Here is a 19607-nt window from a genome sequence, read left to right on the forward strand (position 1 = left end):
CAGCAGCAGCAGCAGCAGCAGCAGCAGCAGCAGCAGCAGCAGCAGCAGGACAGCGCTCCGTTCAGCACCCCGAACAGCTCCGCCAGGATGAACGGGCTCAGCCACGGCCAGGGCACCATCGCCATGAAGGACCACGATGCCATCAAGCTCTTCATCGGGCAGATCCCCCGCAACCTGGAGGAGAGCGACCTCAAGCCCCTCTTCGAGGAATTCGGCAAGATCTACGAGCTGACAGTGCTCAAGGACCGCTTCACCGGCATGCACAAAGGTAGGGCCCCCCGGTGCGCCCGCCGTGCCCACGCCAGGAGCCACAAAGGGGAGGCAGCCTGGGCAGGGAGCGCGCGGGAGCCCATTCAGAAACACGCTGCCATGACATAAACACCAGCCCCGCCGGGTCCCAGGGGCGCCCGCCGGCTCCAGCTGGGCAGCTCGCGCCCTCCCCTCCCCCCAGCCGCCTGGGGATTTGAGGGGGGAGGTGGGAAAGTTGGGTGGGAGGCTGAGCGGTGTGGCCAGCTATTTCACACTTTTCTTGTGGGGTTGATCGGGCTGCGTGTGCCATCAGGGCTGGCGTGGCTTGACAAATCTGCCATGAAGTCATAGAGAGGGGGAAAAAAGCCCTGGGAGTTCCCTCCCTTCCCCTTCCTCCACCCTTCTTGGCTTAGTTCGGCTGGGGTAAGAGGAGGGGAAGAGGCTGCAACTTTTTCACAGGCTTTGGTTTCCTAGCTGGAAGGAAAACCATGGAAGATTGAGGCTGAATGGACACAAGCCCTTTAAGCACTAAGGTGTTGTTTATGGCTGGGATTATTGTGTGTGGGGGGGGTAGATCTTGCAGGGAAAGATGGTGTGTGTCATCTGTTGACAGCTGTTATCTTCCTTGAATGAAGAAAATGAGAGGGGAGCAGTGGGGGGAAGGAAACTGTCCTGGAAAGGATTTACCTGTTGGGTGACTTCTTGCAACTGTTGGGAAAGTAGCAGCGTGCCAGAAAGAAATGGGCAAATCAACTGAGCAGCAACAGCAAGAGCCTCTCCGAAAACCCAGCATTAGCTTGACCCTGAAGGAAGGCTCTGAATTTGAATACGCTCCCCATGCCTACCAGATGGATTCTTGGGGGCTGGGGGAAATCATAGCAACAGGTTGTGTAATTTTTTAAAGAAGCCAGGAAGTCTGGCTGGGTTTGTAGATCCACATCAGACGCTGTTTGATAAGGCATTGCCTACACACGCAGGCTACTTGTGCTTCCAAATCTCGGCTGAGCTTTAAATGTGTCATCGAATATTCTCTGCTCTTCAGAATGATTCACTTTGAGGGTGTGGAGGGATGAAAGCCAGTACATTTCAGGGCAACATCAATGCAGGGTTTTTGAGCATTCCCCTTCACATCAAGCCAGCCTCTGGGAAAAGCACAACAATAACAAAATCGCCCCATGCCTGCGTAACTTTAGCCAGGCTTGGCTGTATGGTGATGCTCCCCTATTGAATACAAAGCAAAGGCCTCGTAATCATGATTGTCTTCTCTAGTGCTGAATGAGGAGTTTATACCCTGTAGTGTGCCTGGGAAAACATTATTCCTTGCTTTCCAATATATCCTAGGCAGGATTCGTAAGATGAGGTGGTTATATAATGCTGAGTTCCAGTTCAGGTAGAAATGGATGAGGACTGAGACAGAGAACAGCATATTAAGGGATTAATGACTGGAGAAATCAAACTCTTTGCAGATCTCTCTTTAAAACAAACAAACAAGCCAGACCATTCCCATCCCTACAGAGCAGGGACAGGGGAAGATATGTGCCTCCCACATGGAAATAACAGAATGGTTTCTGAGACAGAAAATGAGACCCCAGGTTGCAGATAGAAGCAGCAGGACCTGGAGCTTCTAGGAAGCCAAGATGAAACTTGGCATTTAACATGATGGATAGATGCCTGTTACACAGCTGGCAGCTGCCTGGTCATTTTGACTCTCTGGTCCTCAGTTCAGTAACTGAGCATCCAGTATTTCTTTGTGTGCTTTCCTACGACCAGTTTTTCCACCCACCCAGAATGCTAACAATGCAGGTGCAGTTGATATTTTTTATAAACAAAGTACATACGACTTCCTTTCTTTCATGTTCATAAAAAAGTCGTGTTCAATCTATCTGTCTGTCTGCCTGTCTGTCTATCTCTCTCTCTATTTTTGGGAAGACCTTCCCCCACTCCTCCACAATCAAGCTTTAAATATCCTGCTCAATATAGGCAAACCAATGTCACACACTCATTTAATCAAATCTGCCATCCCTCCCTTCTTTTTAAGCTTTAGAGTGGCAATAGTTCTGACTCGCCACCCCAGAACTTTGGCAAACATTTCAGGCTCACATATACAGTATTCTGCAAAATCCACAGAGGAAGATGCTGAGTTGATTTGAAAGGGTAAACACTGTAAATGCATATTGCGGAGAGGGAAGAGGAACATGTAGCTGGTAGCTGCAGAGATCGAGGTTGAGATTCTCAGTTTTCCATCAGCAACTTTCTTAAAATATTGAAAACCGATGCTGGTGCCTGGGTGGATTCCCTCCATGTTACATGGGAAAGTAAATACATTAAACATCAGGGAAGTTTCAAGGTGGTTTTAAACAAACAGAAAGAATCATCAGCTCCCAATAGCTGTTGTCTATCTGATTGCATGCTGATGGCAACACTCTGCCTTGCCCCACTGCTGAATTCCTTCTATTTGAAGGCGTGATGATTGCACTTATTAAGAGTTATTAATACTTAATCATCTGGCAGATTTAATTGTGCCAATATTAAAAATGCATCAATGTCAATTTCATTCATTAAATATTTACTTTTTTGAAGGGAAACTGTTTTGCTGCTGTTTTAATATCACTTTAAGAAGCTTTGAATATGACCTAATAAAATAATTGGAAAAGAAAGACCCACAATTATATAGATTTATATATAAATATATATGTATATATACTAGGCTGGAAGCCTTGCCAAAATTCCTACCCACTTGCCTTGGGCAAGTAATTCTATTGGCAATTGGCTGATAGCATTTTGGGCATTTGTTTCATCAGCACCGAGGGCAAATATATTTTGTACCTCAATGGGTGAATGGTCAGGATGATTTTGCCACGTCTGGACGGAAACAGAGCAGGCTGTATTGTGCAACACTTATTCATAACAACGAGCTCTTACTCCCACGACTCCGGGGGAGCTACTCACATGAGTAAGCGCCGAGCAACGTGAGTCAGCGTTGGAAAATCTTGCGCGACTGGGTATTTTGGATTCACCAGCTGCAGCGTGTGCTAGTGAAAGAGTCAGAAATGGAGACCTTTGCTCATTCCAAGTAGCACTTCACACTTTTAGATCAATAGGATTGCTTGCTGAGCAAGGGGCTGGGAAGGAGATCAGACTTTGGCCGGAAGAGATGGGGTTAAAAGATCTCTAAATTCAGCCTTGTAAATTAGCCCTAAAAATAAGATTATAAATTAACTGCACAGCAGAAGGCAGATACTCCCTCTCTCTCTCCCTCTCTATCTATCAAATGTTTTCCTAGCACTTAGAACTGGAAGGGGACCATCTGGCCTGGGATTGATGCATAAGGTCAAGAGTTCTGTCTAGCACCCCTCTTGCCCCACCTTTAAAAACCAAGACAAACCAAAGCCAAGTCAGTCCTTCCTTAAATAGTTGTACTAAGCCATCCCCTGAAGCACTAAGTCCATCTCTGAGTTTTCCTCAATACAATCGGACACAATCATTCTCTAAAACAAAATCCTGGAACACAACCAACGTCCCATTGGCAGCAAAACCCTTTGCATTCCCCATTTCATTTGCTCCTTGTTTTATATTTGTTGTTGTTCTTCTTCCCTTTCCTGTGCCCACCCCTTTGCTCTTTGATCTTTCCTCTGTGGTCCCCCCCACACTTCCCCTACTGCCCAACTCCTCTCATTTAGGTTTGGTTGCCCTGGGTCACAGCTGAAATTCAGCCCTGTCTGACAGCTTCAGGTTTTGGTGACTGAATTCAAATATGATTTTGAAATTTAGCCTCTAGACCCATATTCAGTGACTGAGCTGAAGGAGATTGGAGAAAGTGAATCAAAATGTCTAAAGAGAGATGAAAAGGAGATGGGCAAAGGAGGAAATAACCAACAGCTTCAGTGTTGTTCCTTTCAAACATGATGGTACAGAGTTGGGGAAATGCGCACACACAGGCACACAACACAGGCGATCTGCACCAACACATCTCAACCTTTCCCCTTTTGTACTGATAGCAATTAATAACAACAATGCGCAGTCCTCTATAGTGATACGTGGTGCTTTTTGTGTGCAAGGATCAGATCCCGTGGTGCTTTACAAACTGTGCCTGTGGACATGAATAGGTGTTTACTTCTTTACATAGAAAAGGTTTCTCTTCATGTTCTCCCTGCGTCCTCCCACCCGTGGAAATGCAGCTGTCTCTGGGATGGGTCACTGTGCACATTTGCCAGTGCTAAACACAACGGGTTCAGGGCAGAGGTGAAGAGGACTGAGGTGTCTAGTTCAGTGTGCATGTGTTTTGGGGTGGGGTGAATTTAGGAAGGTTGAAAGCAAATACTAGAGTTGGAATTTAGCTAGAAAGCTTGAGTGAGGTCTATAAACAGCTATGTGTCTGTAAGACGTGTGTGTGTATGTAGATGCCGTGTGTGTGTGTGTGTGTGCGTGCGCGCGTGAGAGAGAGGGAGACAAGAGCAAGCTCTCTCTGCTGACATAGCAGGCTTACAGGCACTGTCTCCATTGGCACATTTTGGCTACCCCCTCCCTTCCCCTCCAGTAACAGCAGCAACTGAGAGAGCTGTGCTGGGCAGCAGCATTTTGAGTATGGTGAGGTGCAGAACTGCACGCAGCTGGGTTAGCAGACACAGTGCCAGACACCCCTGCATAGACTCACACTCCCCGCAGGGGAGCCAGAGATGCATTAGGTATGGTGGTAATTCTTAGGGATTAAAGGAGGGTGGAGATGGAGGCAAGGAGAAGGGGGTCAGTTCATACTCCAGGTCTGAGAGAGCTGGGAACAACAATCCTCCCCATGGGCCTTTTCCAAACCATGGTGGGATGCCCAATGTGCCCTCACAGAGCTGGATCAGGCCCGGGTCTTTGATGGTCCCATTTGTTACACCAGAGCCTAGAACAGGCTCTGCCTCCCTCCTCCCTATTGCTGAGGTGGCCTGGAATACATCACAACCCCTGCAGGTGGGATTGGCTCACCCAGAACAATGTCCTCCTGAAGTCAAGCTGGAACCTTTCCCCCCAATGCTTGATGCAGAGATGAGCTCATGTGTTCCCATGACATGGGGTGAACCTGTTCTGCCACAGCCTGGCTCTTCTGCAGAGCTCTCCCTGGATTTGTGAATACAGCTCATGCTGGGGAAATGGGTTGGGGCCTCATTTATGAGAAGCACAAGAACTGCATTGACATCTGTGGGGCAAGCTCTCCTCACAGCGTTGCACCGGTTTACTTCACCTCGTTCAGGAGAAACCATGGCTTTGTTTGAGGAGTGTGTGTGTGGGGAGGGGAATCTCTCTCCTTGGCCTGTTCCTTCCTTGCCCTCTCTCCTATGACTCTCAACAAGAAGGCTAGTCAGTGCCAGCTCTCAGGAGGCCAGTGGTGCACTGGGCGCTGGCCCAAGAGCTATCAGCTCAGCTTGTGCAGGCCACTGGCCAGCTGTCATGGTCAGGACGATCGGATGCTACCAGCTCACCACGCATCAGATCCATTCCCTGGCAGAGTCCCCAGGGCTGGCCTTTTGCTCGTGGCCTGCTGGCTTTGCAACTGGCAGCTTTTGCTGTCAGCAGTTGGAAGGAGAGGAGGGAGGAAAAAGAAAAAAGGGAAGGGAGAGGCAAGAACATGGGAAGATGAGGGATGGCTGGAGAATAAAGCGCAGCTGTCTGTGGCATTCTTAGCAACATCAGCCTGGGCAGTGGTGAGGGGGTGGGTGTGCTTCCTCTCCTGGCTGGGAGAGGTGGGCCTGGGCACTCTTCCTGGTTGCTTTACTGCCTGGGGAAGAAGAGACTGCATAGACAATCTCCCTGGTTACCAAATCCATGGCGAGCCAAAGGAGGGCTGTGAGATACATGGTGCCACCCAAGAAATGCCTTCCATCTATAACAGACCATGCTCCTGTGTCCTGGGTGAAGTGCAGAGCAATCCCATCCCAATGGGGTGGGGGCTGGTGGACACCCTGTAGCTGAGGAGATGCAGCTCCCGTGGGCACTGATGGATGCAGGGAGCTGTGACAGATGGACAGTGCGGTTTATATGATCTGGCTCATCCTCTTCTCTGGCTCAGCAGGACTGGGGTGCTCCTCCCACCTCCCTCCATGGTCCTCTGAGAAGCTGAGACTCCCTGGGATCCTGAGGACAGAGGTGGGGAGCAGCGATAGAGTAGGCAACATCCCGAAGCTGGAGGTAAAGCTGCTTCAAGCAGCATGGACGCCTGCTGGGCCCCTCTGTGGCTGCTAAATTAGCTGTGCTAATGAGGGGCCGGCAAACAAGTCACTACTCACTGCCAGTTGTGGATGCCCCAGGATCCAGATGACTCTCAGCAGATCCCCCTTTGATAGAGGGAAGACCTGAACACACCCCAGCCTGCCTTCCATCAAGTACTGGAGGGAATACTGCCTTGCTTTTCCCTAGATTAATCTTGGTGCTCATCTATTTCTCCCTATGCAGGAGAACATGCCAGGGGGTGCAACTGGCAGCCTGTTTGGGTGAAGGGGGAGATGGCAGGCACCTTGCTCTGATTAAAGGACAAAAACAAACGCTGGATTTGAAATACAGTCCTGGTAGAAGGTGGCAAATGCCACTGGTGTCCCTGGACTCAGATCCATTGCCTCAATATGTGTTGATCTCAGCTTCTCTGGGATCCCAGCAGCCAACCCTGAGCTGTGAATGCAAGTAGGAGAATGGATGAGGTCCCCAGACCCCAAGTCAGGGGGTGAGATTAGCCTGGGAAGGTGGGGCTTTTGTTTCCAGACTACTGAGGCCAAATTCACAAGGATGTAACCAAACTAAAACTCTTCTGGAACGTCCACTGGACTTAGCCTGTGAACTTGTATGGACAGGAAGGAAGCCTTCCATCTGTCTGCCTGTCTGTCTATTGCAGTGATTCTCAACGAGGGTGCTGGAACAGGCCAGGTTGTCACCAGACCCTTTGAAGGGTGCTGTGAGGTATGAGGAGATAAATGAGGTGTTAGGAGTTAAGCAGACAAACTTAGAAGGTAAGCACAGCCTCAGGCTTATTCCTGCCTGGACAATGCCATGCTCCTCTGCAAGGAATATTCCCCCTCCCCACAGCAGTGGTAGCGGTCTGGCACATGAGTACTGTAGGCAAAGACTGCGAGTGGATTTGTTTTTATAGTGCCTGTATATGCTTGGAGATATATGTCCCTGGGCAGGTTCGTCCGGGCATATTCGGCTGCAAGTGTGGTGGACTGTGTGATTTCCACCCCCATTGCCTGTTCCAGCAGGCTCTTTTCGGGGGGCCTGGGTGGGGATAGAGGTTCTTCTGCTCCTGTTCAGGGCTGTGTGTCCTCAAAAGATCAGTAGTAACTGCAGGGAATAGTGGGGTGCAAACATGGCAGTGTTTTTAAGGCTGCGGCATCAGGATGGGGCAAGAGCAGCTGCCCCTATGGCTGTGTTTATATGCATCACAGATCCCACAATGCCATGCAAAGACCAGTGTGGGGAGAAGGGCATAGAATGGTGAGAGAGGTTCAAAAGGACCCTCTGCTATTGATAGTGAAGGTCCTGAGGGAGGGAGCACCTTTTGAATCTAGGAGAGGGGGACAGATGTGTGAAAGAGGGTAGAAAAGCAAACTGGAGGGAGTTCCTCCATTCCCAGACAACAAGAGGGGAGTTCCCACATGGTGCCATCTAGAAGGAGAGGATGAGGTGTGGCCTAAGTGGTGGGGTTTGGTAGGAGGATTTGGACATGTGATTTACATGCTGGGAAGTCAGCAACCCATGCTGGGCCATTGTAGGAACTACTGCCTCTGGAAACCAGGTCTTCCTAGGAGGAATCCACTTCTTCAGCTAGCAGGTGTTTCCATGGTTCTGCCGTACTAATGGAAATCTTGCTTTCCAGTGGTTGTATTTTATGGCAGGAAGGTAAGGACCAAATTCAAGTCTTGTATAATGTCCCAGGTTCAGTCCCTCCAATGTCCTGTCCAGGATTTGAGCAACCAGAGATGATAACCCACCCCAGGTCACAGGACTCTGCAGGTGCCCACAAGGTGCAGATGTAGTCAGTGAAGCTCAGAATCCAGCAATTCATTTTGAGGCATCAGGGCCTTGACATAAGAAATAGTTTTTGCTTAGTGAGAGCAGCCTTCTGCCCTGCTCCAGGAGGGGATGCAGTACTTTAGTGTGTGCAGGTGGATTCCCTCTGAGGGAGGAGGTGGACTGCCAGCAGCCATGGGAATACCCATGTTTTCCTGGTAGCAAACCCACCTGGAGCTGCTCTGGGCCAGAGAAGAGTCTTTGTCAACCCAGTAAAATGCTCAGTGGAGCCCACCACAGAAAGCTTTGCTACTCAAGCAGCTGGCAGGCCTTTCAAAAAGGGAGGGGGACATTGGCTTAAGGTACCCGGGAGCCCTGTGTTCAGTTCAGTGCCAATGCCAACTTCCTTACTTCTTCCATGTAGCTCAGCCTCTCCCTGCCTTAGTCAAACTCTTTAGTACTCTCTTGAGACTCGCAAAGCTGAAGTCAAGTGGGTATTTGGGTCCTGAGGGCCATATAAATGTCACTATAGTCAGAGGCTATTTGTGTTTGAGCTGAACCTTGTCTCTAGCTTGTCCCCAGGACCAGTGCAGTTTGGTCAAGTTTGTAAGAAGTTTCATTGTTGGGTGGCCTGCCCCAGAAGGCTCTTGAATATACAGAGAAAATCAGCTCTTGGGAAAACCCATCAGGGAAGAGGTTTGACTTGATCTGGTACCCAGCCACAGTGCTGAGGGCTGCCCTGAGCAGAACTGGGATGCAGTAGTACCTTGACATTTGCTCATTGTTAAGGCAAATGCATTTCTGCCCCTATTCCAGAGCAGTTATAGCAGAACTAGGGGAAGTCCAGAGTAAGACAGATAAAGCAACCAGAGGCAGCAGGGTGTGCCTGGTAGCAGGATTTCACAGTGAGAGAGATGCAAGGGAACACAGCACTTTGGTTTGGAGTGATGACTAAGAGGAGCTAGGGTCTGGGCATCTAGCCAGCATGGGCTAGTGATTTGGAAACAGGCCCCTGAGTCAGGAGATGTAAGTATGAGACCCATTTCTGCCACTAGCTCCAATCTGCTAAGGCCACATTTTTAAGTACTCAGCATCCTGAGCTGGGGCTGTGTTGTCCAGATGGTTCAGCTCCTAGGAATGTGCCTAAACTGAGACCCTCAAAGGTGTCTTTGAGTTAGGTAACCATGTCTGATATCATTTCACATTGCTCTGAAGCTTCCTGCAGGGATATAACCTTTTAGCAAGGAGGTGAGGGGGGAAGTTGGGCAAGAAGTGGGAGCCCAGATGGGTACAAAGAATGGCCCTGTTGATTTCAACTCCACCAGGTCTAGAAATCACTTTATAGACAGATTGTCAATGCAAAAAGGTCTCAAATGTAAATGAAAGGTAAAGGAGCACCTCACAAGCAGAGATGCCAGCATTTCTCACCTTATGACTGGTGTTTCCCATGATTTCATTACATCTCAGGTGCTAAACAGGACCGGTGTGCCCCCTGCCCGAGTGGGGGACCTTGATGGACAAGTTCTACAGAGTGACATTTTACTTTGAGTCATGCCAGGTTTCAGGAATGACAGGAACTCCTCAGGGGGTGGGATCTAGAAGCTCTGGGTTTAATTCCTAGCTCTGCCACAGGTCTCCTGTATGGATGGTTAAGTTCATAAGCTTTCTCTGAGCCTCAGATCCCCAAGTGTGAAGATCAGGGGTAAATAGATCTTCCTCCTACATGGGCTAAAGCAGGGGTGGGCAAAATGCGGCCTGCCAGGCCATTCTATCTGGCCCGTGGGGCCCCTAAACAATTTAGAGAATTAATATTTATCTGCCCCTGGCTGCCTGTCATGCAGCCCCCAATGGCTTGCCAAAACTCAGTAAGTGGCCTTCCGCCCAAAATAATTGCCCGCCCCTGAGTTAACCCATATGTTTGGGATGTTCAGACTACAGGTATGGGGCTGCAGAAATAGTGTACGTTTTCAGGAAGAGGACTGCAACAATATTACCTTACACTTATGGCGAGAGTCCCCTGTGTGACAGAGTACATAAGTGTTTCCACCCCTCCCACCCTTGCCTACCTGTAGCACTAGCTGAAGCATCTTGGATCCTGGAGCATCCTTGGGGCTGCTCTAACTTACATTTTCCAAGGAGCTGCTCACCCAACAGGAGTTACTGGTGTGCATTGGGCTTGGGTCTGTTGAAGGTTAGCACTGAGCTAAGGGCTAAGCACACTGCTGTGCTAAGGGAATGCTTCACAGCTGCTCCCTAGCAGCTTTCAGTCACCATTGGACTCCAGGAACATAATATTATTGCAGAAGCAGAACAAACAGCAAGAAGCTGCTGGAGACAGACAGTCAGGGGGTAGAGTCCAGCACCTGGCCAGACCCACAGGATTCATGCTTATGACCGGGCCACCTCCCAGAATTCCTTTCCCCAAATCCTAGCCCCTAGGGTCAATGGCTGTGATTTCCACTAAAGACTACGATTCCCAGGATGCAATTGGGCCTCCCACAGTCACCTGATTACATGATCTGGAGCCACCACGCCTCTTGAGAAGCAGACAGCCCTCCCCAGGGGGTGAGTACGTGCAGGCTTGCTAGAAGCAAACACCTAGCTCCAGCCAGGGTGGGAGTGGGGGCTACCAGAGCATCCGCAGTCTGCAGATGATGTGGGTGCCTCCCTGGCTAGCACAGGCAGGGAGAACACCCCAGCCCCCAGGGAAGAGGGGTGCTACCCTCAAAAGACATCCCTGCCTTTACACACACAATACGCACACCTGCTGATGCTGTTCTCAAGCTTGGGAAGAGGAAATGGGTGCCTGGCCCCCTTTGCAGCCTGATATAAGGCTGGCCTGTCGTGGGCAGCCTGTAATAACAGCTTGTGGCCTGGTCTGGTATCTTAAGCTGTGAAGGTTCAGGCTGTTAGATCCAGAGATCTCGGGCTCTCTCCCTGCAGGGGATCCAGCAAGGGCTAGTTGTATTACTCCACCTCTTTAGGTCCTGTAGAGTGGGCAACAGACTCACAAAGAAGCTGCTTTTTCAGGAGGGTTTGTTGTCTGACAGACCCACAGCTGTTCCTGAGTCCTCATGAGATCTCCGAGGCTAGGGTGCTTCCCACAGGAGTTGGGGCTTCCTGGGTCCTAGGCTGCACAGTTAGTTACTGCCTACATAGCTGGAGGCACTTTTACGCCATGAACTGCTTAATCACTACAGTTTTTCAGCTACCAAGTGGCTGAAGGGCTTCCTCTGCCAGGACTAAGGCAGGCTGTGCTGGGATGAGTAAGGAAGGGGGTTCCTCTGTTTAGGGCTAAAAGCCTGGGCTGGGGGTACATAGGGTCTGTAGTGTCTGAGGACCCCGCAGTCTGTCCTGTAGCTCAGCTTCTCCTCCAGCTCTTTTCCAGTCTGATACAGACATTTGGGGCCCATGATAACCTGGGTCCCTTGTCCTGATTTACCTGTTGATATCTGCATCTCAGTTTTTATTAAAAAACAGTAAGTTGTAGCCCTGCTGACTGGGAAGAGGAAGGAGAGCTTGTGCATGGCACCTGCCTGAGTGAGCCAAGAGCATGAACAAGTGCATGAGCTCCCAGCCCATGTGCTAGTGGGCATCCACCAAGACCACCTCAGCAGAGCACTCTCTGTGACAGGAAGGAAAAAGCATAGTGAAACCTGAACAGCTGGGGTAAGTACCCAAGAGTACCTCCCAGGGGGCCTTGCAGTAGCTCCCAAAGGGAGGAGGTGTGGGTACTGCTGCTGAATGACATGCAGACTGCAGCCCCTTCCTTTTGAGGGCTCTGCCACCCTAAACAGGGGGGGAGGGTGGCCTAGGAGTGGGGCTGGGGTTAGGGCAGCTCCCAGCCTGGGCTGACCCCCATCTCGCCACCTCAGCTGAAGCCTGCCGGTTTGTTAACCTGGAGGGTTTTGTTTAATCCTGGTGTGTTTGGCTCTGCATGCTCATTCTAATTAAGCAAGCCTGGCTAATGCACTCCAGCTGCCTTAAACCTAATCCTGCCTCCCCTCCCCCACCCACAGGCCCAGTGCCTTCCCTGCACAGTGGGCAAATCTGCCCCATCTCATTTACCGTCTCAGGCCCAGTCCTGGGAACAGGCAGGACATGGAGTTTTGGTCTCAGTGAGCTGTTGCGAAACACCATGTGCCTCTGGACAAACTGTGAAATCCCAGTGTGGATTCCCCTAGAGGGTTAAAGCCAGGCCCCTGGCTTTGCTAGCAATGCCAAGAAAGGGAACAGGTAGCATTGATGCCAAGCTGATGGACAAGGAGGAGGCTGGGGTAGGGGACAGGCTGTTCCTCTGCCTGCAGTCAGGATGGTTAACCTGTTGTGCTCAGGGTAGGTGCATTCACACACGCACATGGTCCGTTGACCTCAGTGGACCTGTCACATGCACATCTGGCCCTGAGCAATGAAGCTGTCAAGAAGGATCCAGTGCCTCCCCCATCCCTGTTGTCGGCAGGATCTTACTGCTGAGGGACCTCCTAACCTGAGCCTTCTAGTGACCCTTGCTCAGGACAGCAGAGGAAGAGGCCTCCCTCAACAAGGACTTGCCAAAAAAGCACAGGGGTGATTCCTTCCCCCTCACTGGTGCCATGAGGACAGGAATCACCAGTGATGGGTGTCTAAACCCTTTGGGTGCTTGTGGGGATAGGGTCACTTCCCATTACCCTAAACCTGAGCTGGGGGCAGGAGAATTCCCAGCACCAAATCCCACTGTGGGGAGAAGAGCCAGAACGTTGTTCTTGATCCCTGAGTATTTATTTCCACCTGATTTGCTCCCAGGCCTATCCAACAGGCTGCATGCCCAAATTACTCTGTTAGTACCATTCTCACCTGGGGGTCAACTCACTCGGGTCACCCCCTCGGACAGAACCTGGCCTCCAACCCCATGGGGATGCAGCTGAGTGGCATCATCATTTGCATGGGGCCTCCTGCTAATGCCTGTCACAGACGGACTGGTCTGTGGGGTGAAGGAACCACGTGGTGTTTGTGGAAAGAGTGGGTTGGTCCTTCTCCTCAGGATGTCAGGTACTCTGCCGGGATGGCAGATGTGTAACCCTGCAGGATGGTTGCTTATGCCCCTTGCTTTGCCTTGACTAGGGGTGGAGCAGTCAAGGTGACCCTTGAATCCAAAGTTCTTTTCTCCCCCAGCCCATGGCGTGTGTGAGATGGAGATCTGCCTTGAGTGCAGAGCAGACATCTGTGTGCTGGGAGGGTCTAGGATTTGATCAGCAGACAGGTCCAGATTCAAGTTCCCTAAGACTGGGAATACTTAGACCTATGTCCAGCCTTTATGGCTGGCTCTTGCTGTGATGTTGGTGAGACCAAAGTCCCTGAGCAGCCCAGCTCTGGCATACTTCCTGCATGCTGGTCCCCTGCCCACTAGGTCCGGCAGGAATGAAAGTCCATTTCCCACCCTGCACCCCCCAGAGAGAGTCCCAGTAAAGCCCCTCCTAGAAGTTATTCCAGCCCAGATGTGATTGTCCAACATGAAGCCGCAAAGTGCTGTAGTTCCCCACACCCCATCTGGCTCTGAGAGGCAGGGGTCACTTGTCCCCTTGACAGGGGGTGGAGGTGTCTTTCTGGGATATACAAGGAACCTGCAGCTCATTTCACACGTGCAGAGAGAACAGGGAGCATCTGCTTAGTGACCTACTCCTAGCACTGACTGTCTGGCGTGGCAGGAGCTGGGACCGGATGCTGAGAGCTGGCATGAGCTCCAGATGCCTGTACTGGTCAGTGGCAGGTGTGAGGTGCTGGGAACCCAGAGCAAACCACTTCTTGGACAAGGGGGCGTGTGGCTTGTGTGGCGGGGTGACACAGCGGGGTCTGGAGTGCACGTGAGGGCTATAGAGAGGGGCAAGTGTGGGCCGAGCAGCTACCTAGAGTCAGGGGACTTGGCAGTTGTGGGGGGGATGTGTTGCAGGGCAGCAGGCATGGGGCAGGGGTGCATGGCCTGGAGTGCACGGGTGTTTGAGGGGGTGTTCGTATCCATTGGAGGATGCAGTTGTGTGGAGACCACAGCGGGAAGGAGTGTGTAGCTGATTACACAAGGGTGGCAGCTGTGGGGCAGATTTCAGGTACAAAGTCTAAGCTCCTACTGCGAAGAACCACCTCACAAAAGTTTGCCCACAAAAGGCACCTACCACCTCTCGCGGCTCTGGGAATGAGATGCAGGTGCTGTCTACGTGGGGGAGAGAAGGCATTGTTTCTGTTCCCCCGGCCCCCTGCCCACGGCAGACATTTCTGTGGGACACTTGCTCTAATATGGACTGCAAGTGACTGTTAACCCTTGTGCCACTGTCCCTGTGGCGAGCCATTTTCTCTGTCTGTGGAGACCTAAGGGCATTTATACACATGCTTCTGGAGCGAGGAGGGGCTTTAATTAGAGTGGCTCCAAGAGCTGTTGTAATTAAAGCGCCTGGAGCATGTCTTGTATCAGTGTCCCCGCGCTGAAAAATGGTGGTGGGGGCACTTGAACTAAAGCTCATCGAATGAGTTTTAGTTAAAGCATCTGTGCCGCCATTGTTAAGTGCAGGGATGCTAATACATGAGATGCTGGAGCATGGTAAGTGCTCCGATGCATTGTAATTGCAATGCATTGAAGCCGCCTTGCTGCACATGTATAGGCGCCCTGTGTTCCTGGCGTGCAGAGCCCACACTTCTTTGAGCGGGCGCAGCCAACACGGCCTGCGTAGGAGCTGCCTGGTGTTGTGGCGCTGAGCTCCCTCAGCCCAGCCCAGCCCAGCCCAGCCTTGCCAGGCAGCCTGGAAGCCCTGAGGGTGTATTTCAGTCTGAAATCATGCAGGTGCGTCAAAGGTGCGGCTGAGAAATGGCCATTTCATGGGAGTTTGGCTTTAGGCCTTTGGGCTGGTTTGAAGCCTGTTCTAGAGTGATCCTCAGGGCTGTCAATAGCAGCCAGCCCTAGAGAGCAAACATGCTGGGCCTTGGCCTGCTCACAGCCACCCCAGTGTCAATCGGGTCTTGCTCCCTGGCTGGCAGTGGTGTTACGCCAGGGAAGGAGCAGAATCAGTCCCTTTGGCTTTTCCGCGATGCGGATGTCAGCCCCCAGAGCTGTCAAAGCCGTGCCTTTGCTGGGAGTGTGTTCACTAAGACGTCTACCTGCGAACTCCTACATCAACCCGGCCATTCACCCCCCTGCCCCGTGCCTCCAATGGATTCGTCTCTGTATGGCAGCTGCATTTCTACCTCACAAATCTTACGGAGCAGGGGCTGGGACCTCTTTCTCTTGCACCTGGGATTCCCGTTGACCCCAGCACAAAGCTGTGAAGTCCGAACGGTACCAATCTGATGCTCACTTAGTGCTGATGGCAGTAATGATACGAAACACTGGGGCAGGCTTGGAGGGGGCAGAAGGCTGTAGACCTGTGACATGTCAGACTGCAGTCCAGTCCAGGCAACTGAACCACAGTGCCTGCTGCCTCTCCGCCCACCTCTGTGCATCTGTTCAGCCTCGTAATACTTCCTTCTGTCTTTCTATCCAGTGGGCTGTTCGTCCATCTTCGTTACCTACTTGTCTGTCTGCTGCCTGTCTCTGTACATGCTCCTATCTCTCTGTCTCCCCTTCTCTGTACAAGGTGCATCTGCCTTTGTAGGCATTTATACAGTGGTGACCAGCAGGGTTTTCCAAATTTCTTAAAGCAGCCCTGTGAGAGATGATTCAGTGCAAAGGTTGCCATGATCTCCATGTTCCCAGTGCCTCAGGGACACCTTGCTGTGTGCATGTAAAAATGTGTCCCCAAAGTGTCACCCCTGCTTAATCCCCCTGGGTTGGAGGGTCAGGCTGGGCTCTTTGTAACTCCGCCATCATCATTACTTTCCAGCCCTGTCTTGCCCTGGGTTACCCTTGTCCCCTGCCCTACTGCCATGCTCCACTGAGGGTGCAGAGGGCAACAGAGGGCAGAATGCCGCTATGCCATGTGGACTCTAGTAATGATGTGGCTGATGATGCGTGAGCCCGGAGAGAGTCCAGCTTTCTGGCCCCGAGTGGTGCTAGCTCTCCTGGGCACTGCAAGTGGTGAGGCATTGCCATGCTGAGCAAGGTGGAGCTGATGCCCAGGCTTGGTTTGCACAGTGATATGAACATGTGGCCTGACTGCCCAGGTTTAGCACAGTGAAGGCTGTTTCCCTTGGGGTTCAGAGGGATCAGGCAGAGGGCTGGGCAGGCCCAAGTGGATGGTACAGTTCACTGTATGGAAGTCTCCCTGCTCCATGATGAAACACGCGCTTTGCTGCAGATGGGGAGAGGCTCCATGCCAGCTTCTTGCTGGGCCTGCACCATACCATCTGGGTAGGAGCTCTGGCAAGGTATCAGCACATTAATGCTGTTCTTTCCACTCTTTCCAGGCTGTGCCTTTCTCACGTACTGTGCCCGGGACTCTGCCCTGAAAGCCCAGAGCGCACTGCATGAACAGAAGACGTTACCTGGGGTAGGTGACATGCACTAATTAATTTTTTATTTTATTTTGGGGGGGCGTTGGGGAACCTCTAGAGGAGAAATGCAGAAGTAGTGTATAGAAAACCTTCCCTCCCTACTGTGGTGGTACTGATATTGATTTCCAGAACAAGCAGCTTTCAAATCAAATTCCAGCTTTCGGCAATAGCCTCCCTATTGTACCCTGCAATTTTGTTTGGTACTCAGACTGTGGCCAACCGTGCTTTGGGGTAAGGCTGGATGGAGTAGAAACTAAGGCAGGGGAAGGGTTGATGCGGTGGGGAGGGCGACTCATTCAGAAACTCTCCTGTACCAGGACTTTGGATAGAACTATTGGGCGAAAAATATTGTCCGAGCCCATTATGATTCTGCCGTGAGGGATAAGGTGTATTGGCCACTGTTTCTAAGATATGAATTCTTTACATTGTGGGGTTACTGGTGGGTTTCCAGGTCTATATAAACCTTGGGCTCATTTCCTTTCATTCATTGAGGTTGGCCTTACATTCCCTGGTGTGCACGTGTATTTTGATGTGGCTAATGTGCATCTTTCCCATTGTAACCTAATGGGTTTTCAAACAAAACCTTGACAGTAGCACAGGGCCTGGCCCCACAGCAGATCTCCCAGGGGACTCTGATCCCAAAAGACAGGGAGCCCTATCTGGAGGGTGAGCTTCCTCCCTGCCTACACGAACCTAATCCTGCTTGGGAGGAGAAGGAGGCAGGCATGTGAGGAAGCTGAAGCCAAATGGTTGGCCGTGTGCCATTGTAAATCTCGCATTATCTCCCTCCTTGATAACGTCAACCTCAGATGTCCTGGGGACTGTTATGTAACTTCCTTCCTCTCTGTGTGTGCTTGTGTGTGTTGGAGATTTCATCTCTCTAGTGCCCGTTCTGAAAGGCAATAAGAGCTGATTCGTGACTTGTAGCAATCTGGTAGCTGCTCCTTCAATATGGCATCATAGTGATTCACAGGCAGAGTGAGACTCAGTCCCAGCTGAGAGAGGTAGGATGAAGCCTAGCCACCAGCCATGGGTACAGTGCCTAACTCACTGCGGCATGACTTACACACCAGCTTTGGCATCAAGGCTGTGGTACTGCTTAAATCCCATTTATGCCTTTGTTTGTGGGTTGTGAGAGGTACCTGGGCCTTGTTCTGGCCTTGCTTTCATAGGCTGTGAATCTAACCCAGAGACGTGAAGGATTCATGGAAGCGCCAACAAAAACGAAAGAACAGGGCTGGTTTGAAATGGCTTCAGAGTGCAGATCTGTGCATCTCTTGTGTTCCCTGGGTTGCCTCTGACTTTACTGTTGTCAAATTCTCTCCTTGCTGCCTGTCATGAAGGCCTTTTCCCCGGTGAAGGAAAGGGTTAAAATATGGTGGTTGGATTATTCTGTTGGACTGGGAGTTATGCTAGGCCACTCCTGTTCCCCAGAGGCCTTGGGCCTCCAAACTGAAGTGGCTTGACTGTTCAGAGAAAGCCCCAGCTGATTTTGTTCCTCTGTTGCTGGGAAGCACCGAGAACAACGAATAAGGGCCGTGTCCATGGCTGAGGAGTTGGCTGGATTTTCTGTAGCAGTTTCATTAACTTCCAGTTGTGGCTCAGCCACCAGTGGAGGGAGATGGAGTGCCTCAGTGAGTGCATTGCACATGCTTGTGCATGTGCATCTGCATGCACTTGTGCAGGTGTGTGGGTGCATTTGCTTATTGCAGTGGTATCCAGCCACCATTCCAAAGTGGTTCATTTTGGGTGGCTCTATTTTGAGGAATCCCCTTTGAGGTACCTTGAAGGAGGCATAATTTTATAACATAGACCCCCCTGCTTTCTGGAAAGGCAGGCCCAAGGGTTGGGCCCCCAGAATCACTGGCTACGTTTGAAATTTTTGGCCTGACGTACTGGCTTGTGGTCACTCCGAGAGTCTGTGGCAGAACAGGGAGATGCATTTAGGCTTCCTGAACCCTAATCTGATCCAGATCTTCAGCCTGACTGCATGCAGAAGGCACCAGGGATCTCGTGGGAAGGGTCCAGGTAGGTTAACTCATTAGGCATCTGGCTTTATGGGTACTCACATGAGCCTCCTGAATAAGTCAAGCTTTGTCCCCTTCCCCAGGGTGAGGTATATATGGTACCTATTTTACAGATGGAAAAACAGGCATTCAGAGCGGGGTGAGCATTGCTCCCACATTGGGATCAACTAAGACCTGGTTGATAGCAGCTGGATCTTCTTGCTCCTTTCCCTAGCCAGCCATGTTCGAAGTTAGCTTGTGTTAAACACAATAACACTTCATAGGGAAGCCCCACCCAGAACAAGAAGTCTAATATCCATGTGTTGTCTGCTGTGTTTGTGCATCCCTGTTCTCTACCAAATGAAACCAGAGACGCTCAGCTTTGTGTCATTGGCCCTGTTGTGGTGGTAGAGATTTTCCTTTTGTTCAAGTAATGGTGATGTGGGAAATGGTGCTTTTGGGACAGGATGTTCCTGGCCAGACGGCTGCAAATATTTTGCACGGCTGTTGTGTGCAGTACAATGATAGCTGAGAAATCCTAAGTTTCAGTGGAATCTTTCCTTTGTTTCATCTTGAATGTAGATTGTATATATTGGTGCCCCATTGGCCAGCAGTAGCAAATTTTGGGGGCTTTGTAAGTTGGGTTGCCTGGAGGAAAGATCAGTGATACAAATTCTTAGCATATTCTTAGAAAATTATATACATCAATTCTAGAGCAGAGATGGTCACAAACAGCATACAGGCAACCCCCTCTTTCTGGAATCCCAATTCTAAAACTAGCACCCAGTTGCCAGGGAACAACTCTGCAACAAAAAGTGCCTGGCTAGAGAGATCAAGTGGGATGTTATATTCTTTTGCTCCTTGCCACCTTTCACCCCTGTTATCCCCCTCCAAATATATATATATATATATATA

At 50.8% G+C, this 19607-nt stretch overlaps 1 protein-coding gene across 6 annotated transcripts in view; it reads left to right on the top strand.

The window, feature by feature from the left end:
* The first annotated feature begins 24 nt into the window (after positions 1 to 24).
* Positions 25 to 19607, top strand: part of CELF6 (CUGBP, Elav-like family member 6) — a 219685-nt gene continuing 200102 nt past the window's right edge. For 5 of the 6 annotated variants that reach the window (XM_019504495.1, XM_019504496.1, XM_019504498.1 and 2 more), the window contains exons 1-2: positions 26 to 268; positions 16600 to 16682. In XM_019504495.1, the coding sequence (XP_019360040.1) occupies positions 88 to 268; positions 16600 to 16682 (264 nt within the window). In that variant the 5' untranslated portion in view covers positions 26 to 87. Of the gene's footprint in view, positions 269 to 16599; positions 16683 to 19607 lie in introns of all 6 variants that reach the window. The other variant, XM_019504500.1, reaches the window with a different exon arrangement.

Source organism: Gavialis gangeticus, unplaced genomic scaffold (assembly GCF_001723915.1).
Source record: "Gavialis gangeticus isolate Ggan-Ray unplaced genomic scaffold, GavGan_comp1, whole genome shotgun sequence".
NCBI lineage: Eukaryota > Metazoa > Chordata > Crocodylia > Gavialidae > Gavialis > Gavialis gangeticus.